The sequence below is a fragment of the Myotis brandtii genome, unplaced genomic scaffold (assembly GCF_000412655.1).
Source record: "Myotis brandtii unplaced genomic scaffold, ASM41265v1 scaffold33, whole genome shotgun sequence".
Classification (NCBI taxonomy): Eukaryota; Metazoa; Chordata; class Mammalia; order Chiroptera; family Vespertilionidae; genus Myotis; species Myotis brandtii.
In genome coordinates this window covers 2,041,186-2,065,211 of record NW_005362713.1, presented here as the reverse complement: position 1 = coordinate 2,065,211, position 24,026 = coordinate 2,041,186, and the positions used below count along the sequence as shown (strand labels likewise).

General features: G+C 39.3%; 1 protein-coding gene across 6 annotated transcripts in view; it reads left to right on the top strand.

The window, feature by feature from the left end:
- Positions 1–24,026, top strand: part of WAPL (WAPL cohesin release factor) — a 109,134-nt gene that overhangs the window by 72,333 nt on the left and 12,775 nt on the right. For 4 of the 6 annotated variants that reach the window (XM_014543630.1, XM_014543635.1, XM_014543632.1 and 1 more), the window contains 11 exons: positions 933–1,085; positions 1,358–1,494; positions 3,917–4,043; positions 7,580–7,807; positions 11,668–11,779; positions 12,156–12,253; positions 14,159–14,235; positions 17,722–17,897; positions 18,235–18,350; positions 19,296–19,460; positions 21,611–21,818. In XM_014543630.1, coding sequence (XP_014399116.1) covers positions 933–1,085; positions 1,358–1,494; positions 3,917–4,043; positions 7,580–7,807; positions 11,668–11,779; positions 12,156–12,253; positions 14,159–14,235; positions 17,722–17,897; positions 18,235–18,350; positions 19,296–19,460; positions 21,611–21,818 — 1,597 coding nt within the window. The remainder of the gene's footprint in view (positions 1–932; positions 1,086–1,357; positions 1,495–3,916; positions 4,044–7,579; positions 7,808–11,667; positions 11,780–12,155; positions 12,254–14,158; positions 14,236–17,721; positions 17,898–18,234; positions 18,351–19,295; positions 19,461–21,610; positions 21,819–24,026) is intronic. The other 2 variants (XM_014543631.1, XM_014543633.1) reach the window with 1 other exon arrangement.

Below are 24,026 nucleotides of genomic sequence, written 5' to 3'. Positions count from 1 at the left end.
TGCAGCTGAGAGGCCGGCAAGTCAGGCGGGGAACGTTGGAGTCCGCCTTCACTGGAGCAAGCAAGTCTCCCTGTTTGCTTCAGTGCATGGCTGCCGGCCGCCATCTTGGCTGGCAGTTAATTTGCATATTGTCCTGATTAGCCAATGGGAAGGGTAGCGGATGTACGGCTAATTACCATGTTTCTCTTTTATTAGATACGATAATTAGTTCCCTCTCTTCTTAAGTTGAATACATTAAACTTCTTTTACTAGTATAAAATCATCATTGTACATATTAGTAATTATATGCTGTGCTCTTATTTTGGCTATTCTACCCTAAAGTACAGCTTTCTGTACTTTAAAAATTCTTTTATCTATCTGTTGTAGTTTTTCTATTCCATCCCTAGCTTCTTTTCAATGCTATTTATATATGGAATTTTGGTTCTTTATTCCTTCTAATAGTCCTAGAGACAAATAGCAGATTGTGTGAAATGTAAGTTTAAGGAAGAACAGCAGGAATTCCTGAGTGGTTCTTTTGTAAGTAAAACATATATTAATTTTACCTAGTAGTAAATGGAATTTTTTAAAAAATATATTTTATTGGTTTTTTTACAGAGAGGAAGGGAGAGGGATAGAGAGTTAGAAACATTGATGAGAGAGAAACATCGATGAGCTGCCTCCTGCACACTCCCCACTGGGTATGTGCCTGCAACCAAGGTACATGCCCTTGACCGGAATCAAACCCGGGACCCTTGAGTCCACAGGCCGACGCTCTGTCCACTGAGCCAAACCGGTCAGGGCGTAAATGGAATTTTTAAATGTACCTTATGACCTTTCATGTCCCTTATGACCCATCTTTTTTTTCTTAAACTAAATTTGCTAGGTAGAGGACATGTTACTATTTGTATGTATATATTTTTTTAGAATAACTAACTTAATACCCTTTTTAATAGGTGAGGCTGTCTTCAAAGGAACCAAATCAAAAAGATGATGGAGTTTTTAAGGCTCCTGCACCACCACCCAAAGTGATAAAAACTGTGACAATACCTACTCAGCCCTACCAAGATATAGTTACCGCACTAAAATGCAGAAAAGAAGACAAAGAAGTAAGCAGTTATATAGTTTTTCTATGCATGGATAGGTTGTTGTGTTTAACATTGAGCATTTTAGTGTCTTGCACAAATACAGTACATTGATATCCACAGCTTTGAGTCACGAACTTATCTGGTCCTAGTACTACCAGTGTTTTAAAAGCAACTTTCAGTGGCCATGTAATAAATTATTTTATACACTTTTAAATACAGTACAGCAAGCCTATAGATTTAACTAAATATACCAGTTCATAATTATAAAAGAGATGGACTTATTTTCTTGGCAGTTATATACTGTTGTTCAGCACGTGAAGCACTTCAATGATGTGGTGGAATTTGGTGAAAATCAAGAGTTCACTGATGACATTGAGTATTTGTTAAGTGGCTTAAAGAGCACTCAGCCTCTAAACACACGTTGCCTTAGGTAAGCTCTTATTTTTACATTTGATAATTATATGCATGCTATATAGCTCATTAAAGTTTTTCAAATGGATAGAGCTAAACATTTGTGATTTTGTTACCATGGATATAGTTTATAGTCAGTTATAATATATTAAAATGTGATTAATTTTTTATAAGGGATTTTATTCTATGGAGGAAGGAAAGTTGGATGTTTATATCCTTTTAGCATAATCTAGGCTTCAGTTTCCAGATTCTTGAAAGAAGTGTTATGCTAAAGAATCCCTAAGTTTTTCTACAGCCCAGTATTTTAAACATGCAAGTAGTAAATTTGATAAATTAAGCCTGTTTTAATTTGGATAACCTTCTGCATATTATACTAGAGGCCCAGCGTACAGATTCATGCACCAGTGGGGGTCCCTCAACCTGGCCTGTGCCCTCTCGCAATCCAGGACCCCTCGGGGGATGTAGTATTACGAGAAGTGGCAGGCAGCCAGGGCGGAGCCCTGAACCTGGGCCAGGCGCCACACCGCTCCTGCTGCGCCTGCCACGTCTTGGTAGCACTGCCATCGAGGCGGCAGAGGCACGCGCCACCACAGCTGCGCTTGCCAGCCATGAGCCCGGTGTCTGGCGCCCGTCAGTCAGCTGAGTGGCACTCCCGCTATGTGAGCGCACTGACCACCAGGGGACAGCTCCTGCGTTGTGTCTGCCCCCTGGTGGTCAGTGCGTGTCATAGCGACCGGAGCGGTCACTTCAGCTTTTTTATATATACTAGACACCCGGTGCACGAAATTCGTGCACGGGGGGGGGGGGCCCTCAGCCCAGCCTGCACCCTCTCCAATCCGGGACCCCTCAGGGGATGTCCGACTGCCATTTTGCAGTCGGACATCCCTCTCACAGTCCTGGACCAATGGCTCCTAACCGCTCACCTGCCTGCCTGCCTGATCGCCCCTAACTGCCCCCCTTGCCAGCCTGATCACCCCTAACCGCCTCTGCCTGCTGGCCTGATCGCCACTCACTTCCCCACCCCCCTCCGCACCCCCCCACTGGCCTGGTTGCCCCACGCAGCCTGCTGCTCAGTCGTTTGGTCGCCCCTCACTAACCCCCCTGCCAGCCTGGTCGCCCCATGCAGCCTGTTTGGTTGTCCGTTCAGTTGCGATGGTCACTTAGGCTTTTATATAGATAGACTAGTAGCCCTGGTGCATGAAATTCGTGCGGGGGGGGGAGGGTCGCTTAGCCCGGCCTGTGCCCTCACAATCTAGGACCCCCCAGGGATCGGGCCTCAGTTGGAACTCAGACATCTCTCTCGTAGTCTGGGGCTCTCGCAGTCCAGGACCCCTTGCTCCTTACCGCCCACCTGCTGCGGAGGCGGGAGAGGCTCATGCCACCTCCACTGTGCTCACCAGCTGTGAGCCTGGCTTCTGGCTGAGCACGGGCGGGGGTGGGGGAGAGTGTGGCTCAACCAGAAACCGGGCTCGTTGCTTCTTAGCGCTTGTCCTGCCCACTGGTTGGGGGGGGGCAATCTGGGGCCAGGCCGTCTGGGGGAGGGGTGTGGGAGGTTGAGGCACCATGGTCACACCCCATCCAGCCTCTGTGGAGGCTCTGGGATCGTGCTGCTCCCTGTACCCCCCACCTCTGCAGAGGCGTGGGACCAGGTCAACGCTGCTGCCTTTGTGGCTGCCTCTGCGGAAGGGGCAGGACCGCACAGCCCCCTCTCCCACCACCTCTGTGGAAGGGGCTGCGGCACTGGGACCTCCCGGTGGCTTCGCCTGGGCCAGGTGCCCAGGACCCTGAGCGGCTTCACCCGGGTCCCGGCTTTGTCAGGAAGGATGTCCGGGAGACATCTGATCTATCCAATCTAATTAGCATACTACCCTTTTATTAGTATAGACTAGAGGCCCAGTGCACAAAATTTGTGCACTGGTAGGGTCCCTAGCCGCTGTTGGCTGCCAGCCACCAGCCAGGTACTCCCTTCCTTCCCCCAGCTGCCTGCCACCGCTGGGGCCTCCCTCCCTTCCCCCGGCCGGCCCCGCCCCTGGTCAAACTCTTGGACAACTCCTGGTTGAGGGGACAATTTGCATACTACACTTTTATTATATAGGATTGAATGTCTTGATTTGATTGAATTATCCAGTCAATCAGAATATATTCAATCAAATATAAAATACATGTATTGAGGCATTATGAAGAGGAGCTGAGACTTTTTGCTTTTCATGGTAGTAAGTACTATAAGAAATAAACTAAAGATGATCATTTGTTATTTATATCATTTAATATAACATACCTAATCACATATATATTAGTAAATTTTTAATAATCTGGTTTGCTCATGCTTTTTATATTGTGATCTGTACAGGCAAAGCTTTGACATCCTACCCCATGCCCTTGTTTTGGTACTGTACGAACAAAATACTAATGCACTAGCTATTTTTAGTCTCCCTAACTAGTCTATTTTCTTCTAGTGTTATTAGCTTGGCTACTAAATGCGCCATGCCCAGTTTTCGAATGCACCTGAGAGCACACGGAATGGTAGCAATGGTCTTTAAAACCTTGGATGATTCCCAGCACCATCAGGTATTTTTAAGTTTCTGGGTTTGAGAAGCATTATTTAAAAATTCTAGTCTGTTTGGTTATTGACAAATATCTTTATGTATATTCAGATATAAGTATTTCCTATATGTGGATTGAGTTTTATTTGCTAAATATAGAGCTTCATGCTAGAAGTTTTTGCTTAATCATTTAAGATTATTTTCTCAGGACATTTTTTCCTCTGCTCAGTTTATATTGTTTACACATTATTCAGGCCCTCGCCTGCTTTTCTCAGTGGGTATAGTGTTGGCCCACCAACACTGGAAGGTCGCAGACTCGATTCTGGTCAAGGGCATGTACCTTGGTTGCATCCTGAGCCCCAGATCCATGTGGGAGGCTACCAATGGATGTCTCTCTCACATTGATGTTTCTCTCCCCCCCCCTAAGAATTAATGGGGGAAAAATATCCTCACGTGAGGATTAACAAAAACATAACATTATTCAGTTATAGCATACTGGATACCCCATGTCAAACAATTCAGTTCTCCGCCAAGTTGTTCACAGAAAAATGTCTCAGTTGTCAACCAAACTTTGGTTTTCGACCTGACAATCCTTTCAGGCTGCTACCGCAGCATGACAAAAAGTGTCTCTCAGGCAACAAAGAGACACTTTTGTTGCTGGCAAAATCAAACCAATGATCAACACAATTTTAAAACATAAAGAGACCATCAAGATTCCTAATATTACTAAGGGTGCAAAAGAAACAATGATCACAGACAATTGAAGTAAAAAAACTTGTTGATTTAGATAAATGTAAAGCAGTTAGCCAGTGATAGCCATTTTGGCAGTGCTATATAAACAAGCAAAGATTCATGCAAACCTGAAAGACATCCCTGGACCAAATGCTAAGAGTGATTCATTAAGGTGGTTCGATAAATTTAAGAAAAGAAGTGTTGCCCTACCCAGTTTTGCTCAGTGCAGACTGAAGGGTCCCAGGTTCGATTCTGGTCAAGGGCAAGTACTGCTGGGGCTTGTGCAGGAGGAAACCAATTGATGTGCTTCTCTCACACCAATATTTCTTTCTCTCTTTCCCTCTCTCTTCCACTCTCTCTAAAAATCAATGGAAAATTATCCTCAGGTCTGAGGATTAAAAAAAAAGATGTGTTTATAAATTAAACAGTACATTAGACATGCACTGTATATAAGAAAGGTTAAAGCAGGGAATCATTTGGGGGTCTGGAATGGATTAATTCAATTTACATTATTTCTAATAAAAAAAATGATTGGTTTTCAAACAAATCTCTTCAAACAGCCTTCCAGAACGAATTAAGTTTGAAAACCAAGGTTCCACTGTATTTAATTCTATAAGCATTGATTTCCTCTAACCAGAAAGTACTAGAAAAAAAATCTTTTACTAATCTTTGATATCAGTAGCATGACAAAAAAGGATTTGAACTTTTTTAAAGAGCATTTTGTCTGGATGTTGAATTGGAACATAGCTCATTGTGAAAAAGAATTTCTCATTTTCATTTTGACTTTGACGTTTCCTCTTAAAAATATGTGATAAAAGTCAGGTTTAACATTTTTGAAGTTAAAAAATAGTCATTGCTAATTATTATAGTGGTATTTTGAGATGACTTTATATTTTTTGTTGGGAAATTATGGTTTAAATGCAGAATAGGGGAGACACTCTGAGTCTTCCGAAACTGAAAGCATTGTACTTATCCCTCTGTGAGGAAAACTTCATTACCAAGTTGTAGCAGATATAGGATGAGGGGGAAGAGAAGAGACTGTTCATTTGTTTTGTTATGCAGTTACTAGGGGCCCTGTGCACAAATTCGTGCACCTTGAAAGGAACTGTGGGCCTCTAGGTTGCAGTGGGCCCTGGGGCGGGTCTCGGCCCATTCTCTGCACCCCTGCCTAGCCCCTCCTGCTGCAGTCCCTGGTCCCCTGTCTGCCAGCAGCCTGGCTCCTGCCACCACTGCTCCCACACACTGACAGCGCAGAGCGATTGGGGCTGGCGCCAGCAGTGGGTGCAAGCGGTGGCTGCTGCCCCAATACCCCCTCAGGAGTAGGGGGAGATGGAGAAGTCCTCAGGGGCGATCAGGGCCGACAGCCACCGCTTGCACCTGCTGATGCTGGCGCCAGTGGTGCCGGCAGCTGGAGCAAGTGGGGCCACCGCTGGTGCAAGCGGGGCCAGCGCCAGCAGCGGGTGCAAGTGCCAGGTGGGACCGTGGTGCACAGGAGCAAAGAATTTTCAGTAACCACCAGAGGCTCACCCTGATGACAGCGACCGGCGCCCTGCTTTGGTCTGGCGCCCCTGCTCACCTGCTCCACCATCCTGCTGCGGCCAATGCCCGCCATGCTCCGTGCGCACCGCCTGGTGGTCAGTGCATGTCATAGCAGCAGGTTGTTCTGCCATTTGATCTATTTGCATATTAGGGTTTTATATATATAGATATAAATAAGAGAACCAAGGCATTAATATGTGTTCTTGGGGGCATTGGACTCCCAAAGCCTATACTGTGTCATCCTAATTTCCAAAATTAATTTTCTGTATAAGCATTTAATTAGTCACTTAGTCTGAAATCTCTTTACTTTGGGGGATTTAAAGTTTAAATGTTTACATAGTTAATTGTGTTTCTATGCATTGAAATAAGTGTAATACATTATATCTTATATGTTGAAATAATGCTGACCTAAACTATATCCCTTTCATTACTTATAGGTTTTAGTACCTATTATAAGCGAAGTGTGCCAGCTACCTGATTTGAATGATTTTGAGAACACATAATTTTATTTTTAAATACTTGGTTCAGCCAGACCTAATTGGTTTATTTTAAAGAAATGAGTCTAAATGTGTTTATTTGGGCATTTTAGTTTTATATATTGACACAAATGCGGTTGTGTTTATTTTACAGAAAAATGTAGCTAAGTTTCTGGTACAGATTTTAAAACATACATTGACTTTAAAAAATGTTTTTATTGACTTTTAGAGAGACGGGAAGGGCGAGAAGTAGATAGAAACATTGATGAGAGAGAAACATCGATGACTTCCTCCTACAGGCCCCCAACTAAGGATTGAGCTCAAAACCCCGGGCATGTGCCCTGACCGGGAATTGAACTGGTGACCTCTTTAGTTCATGGGTTTATGCTCAACCACTGAGCCACTGGGCACAGATTATTGATTTTATTTATTGAAATTTGTTTCTTGAAATTTGACTTTATCTACTTAATATTAAAGAATGATAGAGAAGTGTACTGTAAAATAGGATTACATAGAGCTGAAAAAAATGTACTGTAAACTTCTTATTAAACATGGAATAGCCAAAGAAATATGTACTTTCACTTATATTCTCGCTTTGGAGCATTCATATAGGGAGGTCTTCAGAAAGCACAACTTCATGCAACAGTACTTTATTTATTTAATTCACATTTCTATAGAATATTTTAAGGGGTGGGGTTTTCAATGAGTAAAACATTTTCAAGGTTTCCACCATGTGAATAAATGTCAAAATAGTCTTATTTCCTGAAATTGCCACTAATTGATTACATAATTTTTTTTTTTTTGTCCATTGAAGAATCTGTCCCTTTGTACAGCTGCCCTCATGTACATATTGAGTAGAGATCGTTTGAACATGGATCTTGATAGAGCTAGTCTAGACCTAATGATTCGACTTCTAGAACTGGAACAAGATGCTTCTTCAGCTAAGCTACTGAATGAAAAAGACATGAACAAAATCAAGGAAAAAATTCGAAGGCTCTGTGAAACTGTACACAACAAGCATCTTGATCTAGAAAATATAACGGTGGGTTCCTTCCTTCTTTTCATTATAAAATGAAAATTACTTCCAGAAAGTTTTTAGTCACAGCAAGTGTGTGACTTTGGACAAATCATTTAGCCTCCTGGTTTATAATACAGCAGAGTTTCCGAAGGTTTAGTTCTGAGCATAATTCTGTTCCCTGCCTGAAATTCCTAAGCTATCCCATCTATATGTAGTTTTTTTGGCCAGTAAAATTTTTATTGCATTTTGCCTAATTCTTTTCTCTCTCTTTTTAAAAATTCTTTATTGTTAAAAGTTTTACATATGTCGTCTCCTTTTTTCCCCATTGACCTCTCCCCACCCACTCCTGCCCCCCAGCACATTCATTCTTTTCTCTTGATTTTATTTTTTTTAATGTAGAAGTTACTTTTAAGCTATTAGGAATTTGAATTCTTATTCTCTGTGGGTTTTGGCAATAAGAATTAAGAGATTTTTGCAAGGTCACTTTCTTTTTTTCTTTTTTTTTAATGTTTTCCTTTATTTTTTTTATTATTATTTTTTGTTGTTGTTCTCACCCGAGGATATTTTTTCATTGATTTTTAGGGAGAGTGGAAGAGAGAGGGAAAGACGAAAGAGAAACATCAATGTAAGAGAAACACATCGCTTGGTTGCCTCCTGCACGAGCCCTCACCAGGGCCCGTGCCGGGGAGTCCCGGAGCTTGCAACCAAGGTACGTGCCCTTGACTGGAATCAAACCCGGGACCCTTTGGTCCCCAGGCCGACGCTGAGCCAAACGGGCTAGGGCTGCAAGGTCATTTTCAATGAGCATTCACTCGTTCTAGAGTGTGTCAGGGTGTCCCATTAAGTGCTACCCTTATGCTCAACACGGTTCTCCAAGTTTAAAATGACTGTTGCTTTTGGTTAATTCCAGTTCTTTTTTTTTTAATCTGTCTTTTTCACTTGTATAATCAGTAATACTCCTCCAGATTACCAGGCCAGTAGAAAATGATTCGCCTTGTCATTTTGAAAAAATAAAGTTATTTGTTTCTATGTAACTTGGCTTTCAGGCATTTCCAACATCAAATCTACATAGACAGTGTTTTTTTCCAACTGTTTACTAAACTGAAGACTGCAGCAATGGCCTCAAAAATTGTTGAGCTAGCCAGCTGTGACTTAGGGATATTGCTCTATTTGGTGAAGGGTAGAGTATGGAATTTGAATAAAGTGGGGGTTGAGAAGGGAAAGCAAATTAACATTAAAAGGCAGGGTACAAAATTGACATGTACTACTAAATAGTACTTTCATGTATTAAAGTTAGACAAAAAATTGTTTTATGCTCAGTAGTGGATAAACAATCCCTCTACCTCGCCAAACTATTTTTATACAACTTGTAAAATGTATTCGTAATTTTTATTTATTTTTTCATATTTTATAATATATACAAACTTTTAATTATATAAAGAATTAATTTGAGCCTATAATTTTTATTTGCTGCATACCTTTATGTGTTTGTTATAGCTCCCATATTGTTCAATATTAAATTCTTTCCAGGTATTTGGTATTAAATAACATGATAAACTTGTTTATTGAATTTCCTCCATGGTTTGTTGAATTTATTAGGGTGGTAAATACCAGCATAATAATTTTTTTATATTGTGTTAAGTAGTTTACTCACATGATTAAAATCTGAACAGAGTTGCTAATTTTAGAATGTCTTTGTTTCTCTCTTAATATCTGTTCGTTTTAAATCTTAAGTAGACATTGTTTGTACATTGACTGTCCCCCTATGCATAAGTTTTGTTTTATTAATTGCTTAATTTCTTCTTCGAAATATACTGCCACTACTGATGTGCCCTGGAAAGATAATTTAAAATATTAATATTATAGTGTTTTCAGGTATAATTTAAATAACAGAGCTAACAGTAGCTGAATATAATATTCTGATTAATGATTTGACTGTGCTTTAACTATGGGGACTATTTCAGTTTTCAAGTAAATGTTTGGATTGTGTAGGTTGTGTTAAAATGCTAGCATATAATATATTGAAAATAGCTTAAAATATCCACAATCCTTTTTATGCCAATAGAAGTAAATGATAAAGTCCCTTTTTAGCATAAAAACTTACCAGCTTTTGCCATATTAACATCAAATTACTGTCCCCTTTCTTCCTAAAAAAGAAAGTCTCATTAGGCTCCAGATTCACTATGTGACTCATGAGCCTAATATACCGGAACCAATCTCATTAAATTATTCTTTCAAGGACTTAGACTGGGAGTGGGGGGGAATGGGTCTGTTTTTGTAGCATTGAATTCAGTTCTATATTTTCACCTTGACATTAGCTTTGTTAGAAATTAGACTAAAATGTTCTAGATCTCTTCTAAATCTGTAATACTGAGATTTGATGGTAAGATGTGTTTTTTGCATTTTTAAATACCCAATTTATATTCAGTTCCAAATTGGTCAGGAGGATTTAATGTAAGCTTGCAAATTACAAAGGAAAGAAGGTTTGGGAAGAAAACCAGGTCTTTCTAGCTTTGCTAATTAAACCATTTCTTTTGTTATGCTGAAGTTCCTATTGCAACAAGAATCAGACTGCTCTTTGGTGGGGGGATAACTATATGCTTTTAGAATGAAATACAATAGAAAAGAAAAATAATAATTAAAGGCAAATAAAGATAAAGAAAAACTTGTCTTGTTGTAAATATGACTTACTGTTCTGTGCTTCCTTTAGTGGTGGTCCCATATATAGTTTTGTCATGGTAGCCACACAATATATATCCAAGCTGCTAACCCTGCAGTATAAAGTTTAAGTCTGGTAAATCTGAAACACTAATAAATAAGAAAATATATATAACAATAAGCAAAAGATAAGCAACCTAGCAGGTAAATAAGGAAAGAAGAATTGACAGGAGAAACAATATTTGAAAAGATGCTGAAGTTTACTGTAATTAGAACAATACAAACCAAAGCAATAAGATACAATTTTTTACCCTCAGGAAAAAAATTTAAAGTGATAAGCTTTTGAGGATTCAGAACAACTGACACGCCCACACTTTGCTCCTAGAGCAGTGATGGCGAACCTTTTGAGCTCGGCGTGTCAGCATTTTGAAAAACCCTAACTTAACTGGTGCCGTGTCACATATAGAAATTTTTCGATATTTGCAACCACAGTAAAACAAAGACTTATATTTTTAATATTTATTTTATATATTTAAATGCCGTTTAACAAAGAAAAATCAACCAAAAAAATGAGTTCGCATGTCACCTCTGACACGCGTGTCATAGGTTCGCCATCACTGTCCTAGAGTGTTACTTGTTTTAGCCTTTGTGGTAAATTAATCTGACATATATTGATTGGCAGTTAAAGTACAGGCACCCTTTAATTCAACACTCCCACTGTTGAGCATCTATACCTTGGAAATAACCCCAGTATCTATTTCATTGAACTGATAAATGAGACTATACTTCCATGAAAGCAAACCAATGGTTATAACCATTTCTTCAACTGATAGACTATTTAGATAAAAATTAAAATCACTTCAGTTTTACTTATAAAAGCACTTACTACATTATAAATAATATTATGGCCCTGGCCAATCTGACTCAGTGGTCGAGCATCGTCCATACATTGAAAGGGCCCTGGTTCCATTCCCTGTCAGGGCACATGGCCAGGTTGTGGTTTGGTCCCTGGTCTGGTGCATGTGGGAGATAAAGGATAGATGTTTCTTTCTCTCCTCCCTTTCTCTCTCTCTCATCAATAAAAATTTTCTAAAAAAGAAAAAGAATACAGTGAATTTTATGGGCTGGTGGCATGCAGTGAACTTTTCTAAAGAAAACCTCTGGAAGTGTTGCCTCAGAATCATTGTTAAGAGTAAAGATTCATTAATGGTACTTCTGATTTTTAGACTGGGCATTTAGCTATGGAGACGTTACTATCCCTTACTTCTAAACGAGCAGGAGACTGGTTTAAAGAAGAACTCCGGCTTTTGGGTGGTCTGGATCATATTGTAGATAAAGGTATGATACATACACACATAGCATTTTTATATATTTAAAAGCATGAAAAAATATTTTATTTACATATTTCGAAAATAATTTCATCACTTGAAAAGACCTGTTCTTTTAGTAGATTTTGTAAATCTCATAGGAAATGCCATTAATGCTTTGAAAGTAATGGAAAGTAATTGGGAAGTAATGGAAAGAAAATAATTACAGTAAATTAGAGTCTCATACATTTCAACATCTCATAGTATAAAACTTAGAATAATTCATGTCAGAGAGGTTCCAGCATATCCACAGCATGTGCACAGTTGGCTTTTAATGTTCGTCAAGGGGGCAGGTACTGAGGTGCTGAGACGTGCTAATTGGTACACATCCATGTCTTTTCTCCTAGTGAAAGAATGTGTGGATCATCTCAGTAGAGATGAGGATGAAGAGAAACTAGTAGCCTCATTATGGGGAGCAGAGAGATGTTTACGAGTTCTAGAAAGTGTAAGTATAGACAACTGTTTGGATAAAATTATTTAATCTTAATTGTGACTGTATGAGACTGCCAAGTAATATATATTATGTGTCTCTAGAGTTTCACTTTTTAAAAAGTCCAAATTGTAATTGTGATCCGTTCTTTGAGCAACCAATGTTAATGAACAAGTTAAATGAGCAGTTTAGTCTTTTAAGAATATGTATATTGCTGCTCCATACAAAACCTTGCATGTCAGTTTTGTTTATATTGCCAAATGGTATTGTTCTTTCCTTAATATGGAATTCTACTTACATATAGGGTGTCCAAAAAACTGTATTCATACACTTTGAATAATTATAAAGGCAGTGTTTGGTAAAATACATTTCATTTTCAAAGTTGAACTATCAGCTATTAAAGTGTTTACACATTGTTTTGGGACACCCTTTATGTTAACTTGTTTAGGGAAAATGATAGTAAAAAGCAGTCAGGTGTTTGTTTTTTTAATTAATAAGGTTTTTCTTAATATTTGGTGTTGAAGAATGGTACTATTGAACTGTGTGCCATATAAGTATATTTGTTCTTTGCCTTTAATGAATAACTTAACCCTGTTCAGAGATATTATGCTGCCAGTGAAGTTGAGGATGCATAGATTGTGTATTAATCAGATTGGAGTAGCCAGGTGCTTGTTGAACCATATGTGGGGAAATAATCTAGTGTAGTTAAAACTTTTGGACCCTGACCAGATAGTTCAGTTGTTAGAGCACCATCTTGATACACCAAGGTTTTGGGTTTGATCTCTGGTCAAGGCACATACAAGAATGACCAATGAGTGCATAAATAAGTGGAATAACAAATATGTTTCTCTCCCCCCCCCCCCATCTATATATATAAAAGCCTAAACGACGGGATGACCGGCGGTTGCTATGACATGCACTGACCACCAGGGGGGCAGACGCTCAATGCAGGAGTTGCCCCCTGGTGATCAGTGTACTCCCACAGTGGGAGCGCCGCTCCGCTGACTGATGGGCACCAAACTCCTGTGCTCACTGCTGGCGAGCGCAGTTGCAGCGGTGCGAGCCTCTCCCACAGACACTCCCCCTGCACGCCCGAGCTGTGGCAGCAGCAGGCATGCAGTGGGTACGGGATGAGCAGGGGTGGCACAGTGCCCAGCCCAGGCTTGGGCTCCTCCCTGGCCCCCTGCCACTTCACGCACCACTTTGTGCTGTGCGGGATCGAGGTGGACAGTGGGCTGGAGCCCAATGAGCTGGCGGGTAAGGCTGGGCTGCGGCGGCACGGAGGTCCACTGATCCCGACAGGCCAGGCTGAGGGACCCCACTGGTGCACAAATCTGTGCACTGGGCCTCTAGTCAATAAATAAAATCTTTAAAAAAAATTTTGGCATAGTTGAAATTGTTCCTTCTCTGTTCTAGAGTACTTCAAGTACATTTGATAAACAGATATATACAGAGGTGGGCAAAACTAGGTTTGCAGTTGTTTGTATGGAAATAATACAACTAATAAATACTAGTACAAGAATAAACTATTTTGTGTACTCACAACTGTAATCCTACTTTTGTCCACTCCTGTATATTTTTTTTTATTCTAAATGAATCCATTTAAGAACTTGATTAGTTTGTGTATAAGTTAGAGACTGCTCTTTTCTGACATTCAACGTGCTTAGTAATTCATTACAGTGAATGTGTAGCACAGAATACATTAATTATGAGCAAGCAGTTGTAACAGTAATGTTTTAATTTTGTAATAAAGTGATAGCTTTATTATTTTAAAACAGGAACATGTGGGTTGTTATTCCCTTACATGACAAGGGCTGAATTTTCTCATCTTTGTCTGTTAGAGCACTAGTTATAAGTGTGTTGTGTGTGAATGACTGAAGTTATGGATTGCCACAATCATTTCAGATTTTTTCCTTTTAGGTAACAGTGCATAATCCAGAGAATCAAAGCTACTTGATAGCATATAAAGATTCACAACTCATTGTTTCATCAGCTAAGTAAGTTTTTCTGAAATATCATACTTTTTATTTAAAGCATTTAGATTGACTTAAAGAAAATAATGTTGTATCATCTTCGTCCATAAAACACTTTTTCTGTCAAATTCTGTGTACCAGAAGCAGTACAGTATAGTAAAAGTTAGGAGTGCAGATTCTGGAGCCAGAGTGACTGGAGTGTGGATCCCAGCTTTTTACTTGCTACAAGTTCTTCAGAGGGGGGTTAATAATTGTATCTACTTACTCAAGGTTGTTGTTATAATAAAAAAAATAACATACACGATGTATGTTAAATTATAACATTTAAAATGTATATTAATATGTATAAAATTATTTCTAAATTTTAAAAATGATTTTTAAATGTCTCTTGTATTTTATATATATTATGAACAATATATATTAAAAGAGTTAATATAGAGGAGAGGAAGAAGGGGAGTCAATAGAGGAAAAAAGGGGGTATCTGTAATACTTTCAACAATAATATTAATTTTTAAAAAGTTTATATATATGCATAAAGCCTAGAACAATGCTTGGCATATAGTAAACACAAAATATTAGCCTTATTTTTTTTTAAACATATTCCATTGATTTTACAGAGAGGAAGGGAGAGAGATAGCTAGAAACATCGACGAGAGAGAAACATCGATCAACCGCCTACTGCACACCTCCCACTGGGGATGTGCCCCGCAACCAAGGCACATGCCCCTGACCGGAATCAAACCCGAGACCTTTCAGTCTGCAGGCCAACACTCTATCCACTGAGCCAAACCGGTTACGGCTTAGCCTTATTTTTATTATGAATAAACATCACTATCCCTGCTCTTCCCTTTTGTTTTTACCTTCCCCCCAGGTCTGTATGAAGCTCCTTCCCCCATTCCACACACTCTCAGCCCGAATTCATGACATTAGGCCAGTGATGGCGAACCTATGACACTTCTGACACGTGAACTCATATTTTTGGTTGATTTTTCTTTGTTAAATGGCATTTAAATATATAAAATAAATATCAAAAATATAAGTCTTTGTTTTACTATGGTTGCAAATATAAAAAAATTTCTATATGTGACACGGCACCAGAGTTAAGTTAGGGTTTTTCAAAATGCTGACACGCCGAGCTCAAAAGGTTTGCCATCACTGCATTAGGCTAATACTGTCACCCCAGTGCAGCAGCCTCTTCCTGCTCTCTGTCCTAACTCTTGATATCCTAGCCTGTCTAATACAACACCACAGGGGGTTAACATCCTCAGATCTCTGCTTTGGCCCTGGCTAGTTTGGTTCAGTGGACAGAGCATCGGCCTGCGGATTGAAGGGTCCTGGGTTCGATTCCAGTCAAGGGCATCTTCCTGGGTTGCGGGGTTGATCCCCAGTAGGGGGTGTGCAGGAGGCTGATGATCAATGATTCTCTCTCATCATTGATGTTTCTATCTCTCTCTCCCTCTCCCATCCTCTCTGAAATCAATAAAAATATATTTAAATACATATATATACATATACATATATATATATACATATATATATCTGCTTTGTGAAAATAATCCCAAACTGCAAATCTCTGTGGTTCCTTACTGGTTTTGCATGTATATTCAAAGTCCTTAGTATAGTATCAAAGGCCCACTTACTACCTGACTCAAGTTTATCTGTTTTTAACCTCTTATTCAGGAGAATTTCATACTTGACAAAAGGAGACAAAATAGTATAATAAACCTTGATGTACTATCATTCAGATTGAGTCATCATCAATCCTGGCCAGTCTTGTTTCCATCTGTAACCCTCTCATTCCCCCTTCTAGATTATCTTGAAGCAAAGCACAAATTTATCATTTCATTCATAAATACTTTAAATATATACAAGAGGACTCTTTAAAATATAGCCACATTATTATTTTCAGACCCCATAAATTATTAACTGCCTAGTATTATATGTCCAGTCAATACTTAATTTCCAGTATTCTCAAATTTCTCGTAGTGTCTAGTTTCTAATCGATTTTCTTAATCTGTAAATTTCTTCCCCATCTCTCTTGTATTTTGTAAATTTTGTATCACACTTCATACCATTAAGGCATGTATTCTAGTTTTTTTTTACTCTGTTATACCCTCCTTTACAAGGGAGTCTTCTTGCAAGTTAAATCTGTTATTTTTAAAATGTCTCTTGTATGTTTCATGACTCCTGACAAGGACAGGTTTTAGCTCTTTTGTTGTAACTAGGAACTTTGTGTCAAATGTCTTAGAAGTAGAGGTAGAGGTCAGAGTGGGATATTTGTGAAAGATCACTCATCTGGCTTTTTAAACTCTTCTGTAAAACCCTGATAAATGTAGGGATAACATATTGAAAGATTAAATAATTTACCTTACTTTGCTCCACCCAACTCTCAATTTAAACTGTGATTTAGCTCAGTACTACTTAAGGCAGTTGAGTGAACAATAACAGTATAGCACAGTGGTTCTCAACCTGTGGGTCGCAACCCCTTTGGCGGTCAAACGACCCTTTCACAGGGGTCGCCTAACACCATCCTGCATATCAGATATTTACATTACGATTCATAACAGTAGCAACATTACAGTTATGAAGAAGCAACGAAAATAATTTTATGGTTGGGTCACAACGTGAGGAACTGTATTTAAAGGGCCAGAAGGTTGAGAACCACTGGATAGCAGTTCTGGCAAACATCCCTAAACATCCACGTAAGACATTATTTTAGATGAGGCGTGAGGAACACCTTCCTACCCAAAGGGCAGCTGTGGGGGAACAGATACAGTAGTTTTCTTCAAGGATTTTGTGTGATATATGATGCATGGAATATCAGCTGGCAGCTTACATCATCTCTCATCATTGACTTTTTTTTAATGGACTTGGTGATTTAAAGAGAGCACTCATAAACATTATACCTTCGTAAGCATTACATGCACTTGTTGTTTTGGGTAGCATCTTGAGAATCCTTGGCTACAGCTGATACCTTGATTCTGCCAGGAGACACATCAATTAAATGACCTGTCATTTGCTCTAATATTTATTAAGTATTTAATACCCATCTATACAAGGTCATTTTATTGTGCAGTATTAATATAAATAGTATTCTCTACCTAAGAGCATGCATTAAAAAAACATCTAAGTGAAATTCAGAAGTGTCTAGGGTTAACTCTTAAAACTTTAGCTTGTTTAGAGAAGGGTTGTAGTCATTTGTGTTAGAGAGAATGGTAAAATGGGGGACAACTGTTAAGTAATAGAGATAAAAACTTCTGTATAGTTTATGATTTAACTTGGCCTAGAAAAATTTAAATTATCAAATTTTCCCAAAATAAATCAAATGTAGCAGCTATTGTGATACCAGACATACTTGGTACATAATTGAATAGTTAACTTAGGGAATAGAAAAGTAAGTTAATATGGCAGCATGTATGACAGATTTTGAAACATTAAGGCCCAAGTAAGAAGTTTTTAATTTAACTATTTTTGTTTAGAATAATAGTCTACATTTTGTTTTCTCTCAAGAGCATTGCAACATTGTGAAGAATTGATTCAGCAGTATAACCGTGCTGAGAACAGTATATGCTTGCCTGATATCAAGCCTCTGCCTCAGCAGAATGTCACTAACCATGTGGGCAAAGCAGTGGAAGACTGCATGCGGGCCATTATTGGGGTGCTGCTCAATTTAACTAACGACAATGGTGAGTAATGTGTGTTACATAGATTCTCACTGAAAGGTTGTTTATTTACATGTAAAAATAAGTTACTCCCTTGTTTCTTCTTTTCTTGATATAGTGATTTTTTTTAAATTGCCATCATGTAATTCACTTATTCATATATACTAGTAAATTTAACTGCTTTTAGGAGTTGATAATTTTAGAACCAGCCTGGAATCTTGGCTTGGGAATATTATAGTTAATGTGTTTCAAAAAAGAAATAGCTATACATTTCTAACTTAATATCCTTGTTAATGTATATTGGTTGTTGGTATCATAAAGAAGAACCAGTAACACTTTCACACTCTGTTTTCTGTTTTAGAGTGGGGCAGCACCAAAACAGGAGAACAAGATGGCTTGATCAGCACAGCGATGAACTGTGTGCTTCAGGTTCCAAAGTACCTACCTCAGGAGCAGAGATTTGATATTAGAGTGCTGGTGAGTCGAAGCAACTATTTCAGAAATGAGTAGTTGGTTGATTATGTGCTTGGTTGATAATGAAAACTTCATCTTAGTTTTGTAGTTAGAACCAATTATTTGATACTAGAGGCCCAGTGCCCGGATTCGTGCACCAGTGGGATCCCTCAGCCTGGCCTGCACCCTCACAATCCGGGGACCCCTCGGGGGATATAGTAGTGCAGGAAGTGGCAGGCAGCTGGGGAGGAGCCCAAGCCCGGGCACCGCTCCTGTTCATCCCAGCACCACTGGGCCTGCTGCTGCCACTCAGTAGCACTGCCGCAGAGGCGAGAGCACACTGACCACCAGGGGGCAGCTCCTGCGTTGAGCGTCTGCCTCCTGGTGGTCAGTGTGCATCATAGTGACCAGTTGCTTAGGCTTTTATATGTATATAGATATTGCAGGTTTCAGTAGATTCCTTATAAACATATCTTATTGTACAAAAGAGCTGTAAAGGACCCTATGTACAAATAATAAATATAAGAATTAAAAGTGGAGATTTTTAAAAAGTGAAATCAGCCCTGGCCGATGTGGGTCAGTGGTTAGAGTGTCTGCCCCCACACCAAAGGCTCGGGGGCTCGATTCCTGGTCAAGTGCACATACCTGGGTTGCAGGTTTAATCTTCAGCCCAAGTCAGGGCGTGTGTGTGAGGCAAACAGTCCATATGTCTCTCATATCCATGTTTCTCTCTCCCTCCCTTCAACTTTAAAGTCAATGGAAAAACATCCTCAGGTGAGGATTTTTTTTTTTTTTTAAAGTGGTGAAATCATTTTTGGGGAAGACCATTACCTTACATATTAGTTTTTAACTATTTTGTAGATGGTAGGACACTGATTAGGTTTCTAGTTACCAGGAAAAGTTACGTATATTGTGTTCATTTGCTTTTAAGTCTCACCTGTGGTAATATGCATGTTTTGATTTTTGTAGGGCCTAGGTCTACTGATAAATTTAGTAGAATATAGTGCTCGGAATCGGCACTGTCTTGTCAACATGGAAACGTCGTGTTCTTTCGATTCTTCCTTCTGCAGTGGAGAAGGAGATGATAGTTTAAGGATAGCTGGACAAGTTCATGCCGTTCAGGCTTTAGTGCAGGTAAGCAACAACTTAAACACCTTCAGTCGGTTGCATCTGCCCAATTTCCTTATCAGTTGCACTTCTCTCTGTCTTGTCTCCCCTCCCCTCCTTTCCTTTTCCTCCCCACCCTCCCACTTCTCTCTCATTCTCACCAGTTCAGTGAGAGGTCCACTGGGTCAGAATGAATACCCTCACTAACTTTTACTCTGCTGACTGTCTTCAGCAGTTGTAAGCACTCCTTAAGCATTGTCAGTGAAAAGCATAAGCAAGGCATGTTTGTTTATGAGTCAAAAATAGATTATTAGTCACAAATTAGGAATCAGCCTTCAGCCCCACCTCATCCAGTGTCAGTCCTCCAGTACTTCCTGGTCTGACCTGCGCCCAGGACTGTATGTACCTAAATATCGGGTCATGCTCTTCAGAGTATGTCTGTGGAGTGATTTCCTGGCGTAGGAATTGTGTTAGAATATGAATATTTAAAATTGATATCTCCAACTCACCCCACCCAAAACACACACTCCCTCTCCCTTCCATTTATATCTCCCCCAAAAAATCTGTATGTGAGTTCTCGTTTCTTGACCACGGTGGACATTACAATTTTAATTTTTTTCCAGTCTCATAAATTCCTAGCTGCCTTTGTCATTTCCTTAAATGATAGTTTGCATATATGCAGAAGTGATAATAAACCATCCTTTTCATTGTTTCTGAAGGCTTTGCTAACCTGTTAATTCTTTTGGCCTATCTGAAACTAATAATGTTTGAACTGTGTTCTCAAAAGTAATCCACAACAACTTGATCTTTTCCTGAATTGCAGTTAGGAGCCCATCATTCTCATCTCAAACATTTTGATCTTTATACTCTTAAAAATTAAAGATATTTTGTTTATATGTGCTCTATCTTTCCAAACTTACTGATTTAGAAATCAAAACTAAGAAAATTGTGAAACATGGGCACCCATCCCATTAGGCACTAGAGCAGTAATATAAGTACAGGACCTGTGCATTCTGTAAAACTCTACTGTATATTCAGAGAGAATGAGAGAAGTCACTTGACCTCTTAATGTCATTGACCTCATGGACTCCCTGAAAGGGCCTTGGGGATCCTTGAACCAATTTTAAGAAATGCTGCTTTATATAAAACCTGAATTTTATTTTTTAAGGCATTAAATTTTATAGACCACTCTTTGTACACTAAGTAAATCTCTGAGGTCTACTTGGCATTTGATTATCAGGTCGTTGTCTTTAGTAACTTTGGGTTTTTCCCAAATCATACCAGTATGTTTAATGCTCTCTGCATTCAGCACTGTACCCACACAGGAAAGATCAAGTAAGTGAGGGCAAGGAGGTTCAGGGTATTATTCCCTTTTTGACTTAGAGTTTTCACTGTGTACTCCCATTGACAATTGCACTTCATTTTTAATATGATTAGTTGAGTTCCAGCTCTGAGCTTTTCTCTGAAACGTTTTACTTTTTACTGGTTTTTGTATTCTTTTAAAGAAGCCATGGTGCTTTTACCTAGTATTATGTAGTTTTATTCAGTGTTCTTCTTTTCAGTTAATTCATCCATTCTGCTTGGGGTTTTGTTTTATATTGTTTTTTAAACATTTTTATTGAGTTCAGAGAGGAAGGAAGAGGGACGGAGGGAGAGAGAGAGAGAAACATCAATGATGAGAGAGAATCATTGATCAGCTGCCTCCTGCATGCCCCCTACTGGGGATGGAGCCCACCAACTGGGCATGTGCCCTTGACCAGAATTGAACCTGGGACCCTTCCAGTTCATAGGCTGACTCTCTATCCACTGAGCCAAACTGGCTAGGGCTGTTTTGTTTTAATTATTCAAGTTATAGCTTTTTTACTTGAATTTTTTTGTCAGTATTATCCAAATTAAAGGAAGTACTGAGATTTTCATTCTTACAAACAGAATGCCTGCCTGCATCATTAGTAGACACTTGATTGAATACCAACATCATTTATACTTTCAGTTTGGCCTTCATAAGATGTAGAGCAAGGATAACCAAACAAGGGCTTTTATTGATACTTAACCTTTTTATCATACAACTTGCTTCTCAGGATTAGTGATGTTTAAAAACAAATAGAACTTTATATTTGGCTACATACATGTCGGTTGGTGGTCTCTTTTTTAATCTCTTCAAAAATAATTTTTGTCAGCTATTCCTTGAGAGAGAGCGAGCAGCCCAGTTGGCAGAAAGTAAAACAGATGAATTGATCAAAGATACTCCCACCACTCAGCATGATAAGAGTGGAGAGTGGCAAGAAACAAGTGGAGAAATACAGTGGGTATCAACAGAAAAGACTGATGGTGCAGAAGAGAGACATAAGAAGGAGGAGGAAGAGGAAGAACTTGACCTTAATAAAGGTACATTTATTTTGAGTGTATTCACATGGAAAATTCAATGATGGCTTATTTTTTCTCCAGAATATACTTTTAATTCATGTGTTGTCATGATCTTTTATTTAATCTACTTCGTGGCCTCTCTAGTTCAGTGCACACAGCTTTGCTGTCTCGGTGCTCACAGGAGTTGGTTGGCACGCTGGCAGTGAGGAAAGTTGCCTTTCCTTCCGGGGCCAGCCAGCCTTCTCTATAAAGAGAAGCAGCTGAACAATGTGGCCCCTAAAAGTTTTTAGTTTTGAAACTTTGAGATTCTTTTATCATTCTCCCTTTATGTACTGAGGTCTGTTGTCATAAATTACAGTTATCATTCTCAAATGGTATACATAGTTGGTGGCAAACACAGTAAGGAATATACTGAAGGTAATGGCTTCACTAATCAAACATTACCTAATGTTGTCAGGAACTGTGATACTTGATTCATGCAAATTCTGCAAAATAGCCACTTGTTATTTCATGTCACTCAAGTTACAAAATTTAAGTAATATGTTCATCTTCACCCAGCTAGGAAGCAAGCACCAGCAATGTTTGATTCTGAGTCTACTCTCTCTCTTGTGCCCATGCTCTCCAAATCTAATGTCGTTAGTTCTGATATTGTAAGAAATCTGTTTTATTTTCTCATTTACTAATTTTGATGTTTCCTTTGGCATAACATTTTTTATTGCTTAGCAGTCTTTTTATTTATTTCTTATTTTTTAAAATATATTTTTATTGATTTCAGAGAGGAAGGGAGAGGGAGATAGAAACATCAGAGATGAAAGAGAATCATTGATTGGGGATTGAGCCCACAGCCTGGGCATGTGCCCTTGACCGGAATCGAACCCGGGACCCTTCAGTCCGCAGACCGACACTATCCACTGAGCCAAACCAGATAGGCACTTAGCAGTCTTTTTAAATAATTGCTTTATTTGGGATAAATACTTGCTTGTGAGGGCTGCCATAACAAAGTAACATAAACTCGGTGGCTTAAACAACAGGATTTATTTCCTCACAGTTCTGGAGGCTGAAGCCCAAGATCAAGGTGCCTTCTGAGGCCTCTCTTTTCTGGTTTTTAGATGATCAATGTCTCCCTTTGTCTTTCTGATCTTCCCTCTGTGTATGCTTTGTTCTAATTTCTCCTTATGTGGACAGTAGTCATATTAGATGGGCCCACCCTAATGACCTCATTTAAATTAGCTACATTTAAACTAAACACCCTATTTCCAAGTGCAGTCATATCCTGAGGTCAACATATAAATTGGGAGGGGGGTATAAGTTAGCCCCATAACAAGGTAAATTCAACCTTTTAAAGTAAACAATTGATTAGCTTTCAATATATTCACAAGGTTGTGTAGGCATCATTATGGTCTAACTTCAGAACATTTTCATCACCCCCCCACCCCCCGCCCAAGAAATCCCATACCTACAAACAGTAATTACCCCTTACTCTCCACTCCATAGCCACTGGAAATTATTAATCTATTTTTGTCTCTGGATTTGCCTATTCTGGACATTTCATATAAATGGAATCATACAATATGGCCCTTTGTTACTGGTTTCTTCCACTTAGCATGTTTTAGTGGTCATCCATGTCATAGCATGTGCCAGTACTTAATTCATTTTTATTTTTGTATTCATTCATTCATCCCTCACCTGAGCATATTTTTCCATTGATTTTTAGAGAGAGTGGAAGGGATGGGGAGGACAGAGAGAGAAAATTGATGTGAGAGAGAGACAGCGATTGGTTGCCTCTCCCACATGCACCCTGACCAGGGCTGGCAATTGAGCCTGCAACCTAGATATGTGCCCTTGACCGGAATCGAACCTGGGACCCTGCATTCACTGAGCCAAACCTGCTAGGGCCCTAATTCATTTTTATAGACAAATAATATTTCATTGTATGTATATACCACATTTTGTTTATCTAGTCAGTTTTTTTTTCTCTGAATATTCTTTAGTTTTATTAACTTTTTGTAAAAATAAATAGAGAATTGCATTTTATTAGAATATTTATACACATTTATTGCTGGGGTCCAGCCCCAGCAGGTCCAGGGGTTCCCAAAGGTGTGGACGGAGTCGGCGAAGAAGGAATAACACGGAGAGAGCGTTCAGTTGATCAGCATAGCGAGGTTCTCTCCAGGTTCTCCAGCCAAGTTCTATCCAGGATCTCCAGCCAGGTTCTGTGTTTTATTGTCT